This window comes from Nanorana parkeri, unplaced genomic scaffold, assembly GCF_000935625.1.
Source record: "Nanorana parkeri isolate BGI_ZX_2015 unplaced genomic scaffold, ASM93562v1 scaffold2229, whole genome shotgun sequence".
NCBI classification, from domain to species: Eukaryota; Metazoa; Chordata; class Amphibia; order Anura; family Dicroglossidae; genus Nanorana; species Nanorana parkeri.
This window is the reverse complement of record NW_017308497.1, coordinates 90,606-97,546: the sequence shown is the minus strand read 5'-3', so window position 1 is coordinate 97,546 and position 6,941 is coordinate 90,606. Positions and strand designations below refer to the sequence as shown.

Below are 6,941 nucleotides of genomic sequence, written 5' to 3'. Positions count from 1 at the left end.
AGTGGAGAGATTGGCAGAGAGGGGCAGAGGATGAAAACCAGTGGAGGGATTGGCAGAAAGGGGTAGGGAATGGAAACCAGTGGAGGGATTGTCAGAGAGGGGCAGAGGATGAAAACCAGTGGAGGGATTGGCAGAGAGGGGCGGGGGATGGAAGCTGTAAAGGGATTGGCCGAGAGGGGCGGGGGATGGAAAGCAAAGGAAGGATTGGCAGAGAGGGGCAGTGGATGGAAGCCAGTAAAGGGATTGTCAGAGAAGGGAAGGGGATGGAAGGATTGGCAGAGAGGGGTGGGGGATGTAAGCCAGTGGAGGGATTGGCAGAGAGGGGGCAGGGGGTGGAAACCAGTGGAGGGATGGCAGAGAGGGGTGGGGGAATGGAAGTCAGTGGAAAGATTGGCAGAGAGGAGCAGTCGACACTGAGAGGTTGTTAAGGTGGATAAGTCAGCCAGCAGCATTCATGATAGACTGCACCCAAGGGGCATATTTATAAAGCAGTGAACCAGCCATTCACGGGTCGTGAATCAATCACTATCCTATGTATGGAGTAACAGTTGTTAGATCTGAGGGAAGGAGCTCAATACATCTCACCGATGACCTCCTTTGAGTGAGATCTAGAAGGGATCCCCTTTGAAATAATAATATATATATATATATGGGGGTGATCTCACTGACCTAATAGTGCTTCCTGAACACAATGTCACGCTGTTTGCTCGGCGCTGTGGAATAGAACGTGTAATGGGTCCTGTAAACCTGTTTTCTTCCTCCAATTTATATCTGGCAGATTACAAGTATTTACCAAGATTCCCTTATCTCTATTTATCGCACCATAGAAGTCTGTCCAGATAGATTTAGACTCCGCGGGCAAACACATATTTATTTATTTTTGGGTAGAATAATTGGCAAAAATCAGCTCAGAGAGGACACTGACATAAGGTAGAGAGCGCAGTGGTGCGTTGTAATCTATCGCAATAGCAACAAAACACTTCTTACATCCGATTGGTCATTGTAGGTCAGCGCCCATTACTGCTATCTGCATGCTTGTAACAGGGAAAGGAAGACACGACTAGCCCAGAAATGTTTCATTTGTGATCTTTTTCTATTCTTTCAGTTAAAAGTGAGGATGAGGATGGGTGTCACACCCATGGTAAAGGAAGCGACGATGCAAAAGATGTCAAACGCTCTAAAAGACCAAGGACCATACTGACCACACAGCAGAGAAGGGCATTCAAGGCGTCATTTGAAGTGTCTTCTAAGCCATGCAGAAAGGTAGATGTGGCAATCTTGGCAGAAATCTGCTGTCATTGAGATGCGAAAAATTCAATTATATTACCTTCCGTTCTGTCTGCCACGGTTTTATAATTAGCTGAGCTCCCAACCATCCCTATTTTGGAGGGACAGTCTGTCAGTGATACCGTGCACGGGTGTCCCCACACCGCGCACAGGTATCTCTACGAGAGGACCAAATGTGTGACCACACCAGACAATGCTTATAAGCAATAAAGGGGATCAGCGCCAGTAAGTGTAATGTGGAAACAAGAGCTTCCAAGCACTAAGGATACCGTGTGTTTCTAGTTATGCCCCTGGATATAACTAAATATCTGGAAAATGTGAAAAACAATATTGTGCCGAGCTAATAATCATACATGTCTAATACATTGAAACATATATAAGTGAGTCACATATATGAGCCTTCAAACAAATGAGGCATAGAAAATATCTACACAAAGACAAAAAAGTCCCAAGGAAAAAACAAAAGCTAACAATGGTGATTATGCAAAAAAAAATTCCTCAGATGATTTGCAGCCAATCTGCATATAACTCTCAGGTAAGGCTAATCACACAATGCAGGCAGACCTTCACCTCCACCCAGCGAGTGATGACATCAAGCGAGTGTTCACCTGGGAGGTAGACCCACAGAGCTAGATCAAAGGCGCTTTTTCCCTTCTTAAAGGAGAACTATAAGGGGGGGTGCTGTTCACTCACCTCATAGTTCCAGCCGACCTGTGACAATGCGACTGTCACAGGTCGGCTCAGTAGATCGGGAAGTGAGGGAACACATACCGGCGTTCGCTCACCTCTCGATCCTGTCACGGCTCTCTGCCGTTACAGGGGGGGCTGGATTCCACGCTCCCCGCTCCGATTCGCCAGCGCTGACTGGCGGAACGGACGGGGGAGGGGCGGGTACAGCTGGCTCTGCCTCTAGATAGGCAGAGCCAGCTGTCACTCACGCAGCTGGGCGGATCCAGACATAATTGTCGGGATCTGCTTCAGCTGCGGCGTCTCAGTATACCGCGAGCTATGTCACCTGTCACCTGTCATGGACGGAGCGCTGCTTCTTAATTCTAGGCAGCGCTGCATCCGGCTTTTGACAGCTAGTTAGGTTACACAGCAGCGGGCTTCCCCACTGTTTGTGTAACCTAACTTGGTGAAGCAAGAGATGTCACAGCCTCTACTCTGTGTTAGAGGCGTGAGCTCTGTGGATGGCTTGGACCAATGGCAAAGCACCATTGGTCCAAGTTGTCCAATCAAAAAAAAAACCCACTGAGGACATCGATCTCCATGCCTCACCGGTGACGAGCAAGTGAGAAACAGGGAGGCTCCTCCCTGTCTCCTCCCCATATAGCTTGGTTACTGAGCTGGGGTGGAGCTTCAGCAGGATGGAGCAGAGCTTTGGTGGGACGAGGTGGAGCTTCGGCGGGCTGGGGGATGCCTCACCCAGCACAGAAGGCACGGCACATCACTGCTGCATTGTAAGTGAGGGCACCGAGTGTCCGCTCACACCCTGGAATGTTGGAGCGAGGGATAAGGTGAGTAATACTGCTGTTTATTTTATTGAACCCTTGAAGTGCCTGGAGGGGGGGGGGGTGCCCGGTGCCCCACTGCAAGGGTAACTAGCTGAAGTTCAGTTTTACTTTCTCTCAGGCATATTTCCACTGTCTCTACTTTTACCCTATCAATGTAAATCAGCTTTTTTATTGGCCAACCATTTATGACATCATAAAACTGTCTCTCCTTAGTAATTAGGGGGCAGGAAACATATTGACCACATGCTCATAACTTTTGTATAAAATGCTGTGTCTGATATGTATCAATATATAAACATTTCTCTGCAGGTGAGGGAGACGCTGGCAGCAGAGACGGGGCTGACCGTTCGCGTTGTTCAGGTTTGGTTCCAGAACCAGAGAGCCAAGGTACAGCCACGGGTACAGCCTCAGGTGTACTATACAAACTCTCCTATGCTATTAGTACAAGCGCATAGATTGCCCCCAGAAGCTTACACTCTAAAGTGTAATGTAAGCATACAGTATATTACCATTCCTTGTTCCCACCCACCCTCTTCTGATCAACCAATCCAAATCAATGAAATACCTCTTTTGAGACCCAGTGATGTCATCCCTAGGTCTGTCTTCTGGCCGTTGCTTTGTGATAATATTGAGTTTGTTGGGGGGAGGGGAACGGCAGGCTCCGTAAATGTGACAGTCCCCTACTTGAGTGTTGTATGAAAGAACACACCGTGCATCCCTCATGGCCACTAGGTCCTGCAGACTTTAGCTGTGCAATCTGCCGATCGGTTGCTTGATGACCCTCTAACATGCCTTGTAATTAAGCAACTGACCTGCAGATTGCACAGCTAAAGTCTGCAGCACTCAGTAGCCAGAAGAGATGCATGTTTAAATTGAAGCCTGGGATGTGTTCTTTAATACTGTATAATGCTCAGGAAAAGCGGTACACTAACAAAGGTTTTAACTAGTGATGCAGCAATACATACTAGTATTGGTGCCGATACCGAGTATTTGGGCGAGAACTCGTACTCTCCGATACCGGATCTCCCTCTGGCCAGCAGTGCCGATGGAGCTGGCTTCCTTTCCAATCAGGAAGCCAGGTGGTGGGTTATGACTCGTCTCCCGGCTTCTTGATTGGCTAGGAAGCCGGCTTCACGTGTGTCTAACCAACCTGGCTTCTTAACCAATCAGGAAGCCGGGTGGCACGTAATGACCCGGCTTCCTATTGGCCACCTTCACTTGTCGGTAGGCAGCCTGGCTTCCTGACCAATCTGGAAGACGTATGGCACCTCATGACTGCTTCCTGACGGGTCAGGAAGCCAGTGTGCCTAGGAACAAGTGAAGCCAGCTTCCTAGCCAATCAGGAAGCCGGGAGGCGGGTTATGATGTGCCGCTTGGCTTCCTGATTGGCTAGGAAGCTGGCTTCATTTGCTTCCTAGCCAATCAGGAAGCCGGACAGCATCTCATGACTCGCCGCTCGGCTTCCTGATTGGTCAGGAAGCCAGGCAGCATCTGAAGCCAGTGTTCTTTCGCTAGAACACCGGCTTCGCAAGCAATCAGAAAGCCAGGCGATGGGTCATGATCCGCCGCCCGACTTTCTGATAATCAGGGCACCGGTACTCGGTATCGGCGGGTACCATAAACAAAGTATCAGTACTCTTACTCGATACCGAAATACTGGTATTGGTGCATCCCTAGTTTTAACCATTCTTTACTATATCCAAACTACATTTTAAACAGTTTTGACTGTAGATACGCTTTAATTCTACTTGACTACATATGACAAAGATCAGTTTTATAGCCCTTCTGATGTCTCTGCTCATGTCTATACACTCATCGTGCACCACTAACATTCCCATCCTTTCCAGATGAAGAAGATAGCAAGGAGGCAGCAACAACAAGATCACGACCAACTGGCAACACAACGCCTGGGATCGGCCTGCAGGAACCGAAGGAACAGCAGACAGAGCAATGAGGACAGCGAAGGTGGGAAACGTCAGAGCGCTATGATTCTGGAGGCATATGGACAAATATAAGGGTCCTCCTTTTTTTGGAATAAGAGAAAAAAAAAATGAATGGTACTTTAATATGAAACATGAATCATGGTCGCATTCCCCAACACCCCACCCTCAAAATGCTCGCCAACCTCCCCAATTACCTTATACACATTTTGATTTTAATTTAATGCGGCTGTGCGGGTGGAATCAACCATTAATAGGGGTCGGTGAATAGGGATGGGTTTGAACCCAGTCTGAGTCTGAGCTCGGAAGCTACATGGGCCACCCACCCAATCTGCTGTCGGTCGGGTCAACTTGAACTGCAACCCAACTTGAATTTCACCGTTGATTTCCTGTTCTCTGCTTCATTCCTTAGATGGTGGCAGTGGTATAGAAGGAGTTATTTTGCCATACTCCAGAATGGCGCAACAGTCTCTTCTTTCATTGGATCAAAGTGTCTACAATACAGACCTGTACAGACAGGGCCTCACACCTCCACAAATGCCCGGTGACCATCTTCATCCATATGGTGAGTCAAGTGGCAGTTGTTTTATTGGACCCTACAGACAGTAGTGACACACAGATAATGTTAACACATGACAGCATGTTCTTTCTGTAACCAGTTCCTTAATTATATGTGAAAATAACTCTGCTAAACCTTATTTGTATCCAAACCCTAAACCTTATTTGTATCCAAACCCTATCTATCTATTTATCTATCATGTACCTGGTAGAAGACCGAATAGCTGAGGAGGCCTCCCTTGCACCTCTTGTCCCGCACCCCTGAGCGTGGAGACAGGGAGTGAGAGGACAAAAGAGTTGCACGAGTGCCAGGTGGTGTGCAGACACTGTGTCTGGTGATTGTCTAGGTGCAGGATCCAGGAGCAGGTCAGACAAGTCCAAGGTCACACCGAGTGGGCAGCGAAGTACAGAAGCAGAAGACAGAGGCAGAATCCAGGAACAGGCAGAAGTCAGGGGCAGGCAGCAATCAGACAAGGTCGAAGGCAATCCGGGTCAATACACAAGAGCAAGCAGACGGGCAGAGTTACAGGATCACAGGGACAAGCTGAAAGACCATTCAGCAATGGTCTGTGAGTCAGACTGTATTATATAGTCCCATCCACCAAGGAAATATTGTCACATCCTGTGCGTGGCCGTCAGCGCTCTCTCTCTCTCTCTCTCTCTCTTTCCATCTCTCTCTCTCTCTCTCTTTCCATCTCTCTCTCTCTCTCTCTCTCTTTCCATCTCTCTCTCTCTCTCTCCATAAGTAACACGACTACCCCAGGCCCACCCTCTGAATGCCCCAGTCCACTTATTTTAGAAAAGCTATAAGACCCGTTCCACATCCAGAGCCGGATCTTTGACATGCAGTTAATTAAAGCAGATGGGTGCAGTCTCTTGAGAAGATGTCATAGTTGTATGTGCAGAGGCACTAAAAAGAGAGGGTGAAGAAACCCTTGGCAAAAGATCATGTGACCACTTCTAGGGAAGGCCTCATGCCAGTTGAGGTAGGAGGAAGGGAGAAGTTCTCCAAAAACCACCAGTACGTTCACCAGTCTCCTTACCAAATGATCTGCTTTATTCCAACAGACACAGACAGCGTTTTCCACGACATGGACAACGATGGTTTGAGTTATCTCGCAGGATCTTTGCTGACATCTTCAGAGAACAACAGCCTACAGGCCCGCATTGGACCCATTGACCGCCTGTACTCCATGCAGAGCTCCTACTTTGCCTCCTGACATGATCAATGATTCGTCTTTGTCCCCTTTTCAGATGTTTGTACGAGTTGGGCAAATATCTTCAGATTTGACATATGGACTATAACTTTGTTTGTCTGTTTTGTAGGTTTAGTTATAACTTCTATTTAGCCCAAGAACATGCTGTACCTTGTATTGCATGGTGCCAAGATAACACCGCCGCATAGAGCAATGACATTATCATGTTGCACCTGTGATGCAGCCATTGGAATTGGAAGACCCTTTAACATATTCCTGTGTTCCCAGAAACTTCTGTTTACCTTCCAAAAAAAAGCAAAGGAATAACGTGTGGGGACCCCGGATCTTCAGCTTGGCGTAGTGGGTACATTTGCTTGAGCCTTGTCCAGGGCACGGGCTTTTATGTGTGTTTACCTTTCTTAACTCACCATCCATTCACACTGACT

General features: G+C 47.8%; 1 protein-coding gene across 1 annotated transcript in view; it reads left to right on the top strand.

Annotated features, from left to right (window-relative positions):
• The window catches only part of LOC108801129 (LIM/homeobox protein LMX-1.2-like), a 39,412-nt gene extending 32,742 nt beyond the window's left edge, over window positions 1-6,670 (top strand). Inside the window, exons 4-8 of the mRNA XM_018573083.1 lie at window positions 1,106-1,263; window positions 3,111-3,188; window positions 4,649-4,766; window positions 5,154-5,306; window positions 6,368-6,670. Of these exons, the coding sequence (XP_018428585.1) occupies window positions 1,106-1,263; window positions 3,111-3,188; window positions 4,649-4,766; window positions 5,154-5,306; window positions 6,368-6,519 (659 nt within the window). The 3' untranslated portion in view covers window positions 6,520-6,670. The remainder of the gene's footprint in view (window positions 1-1,105; window positions 1,264-3,110; window positions 3,189-4,648; window positions 4,767-5,153; window positions 5,307-6,367) is intronic.
• The last annotated feature ends 271 nt before the right edge of the window (window positions 6,671-6,941 follow it).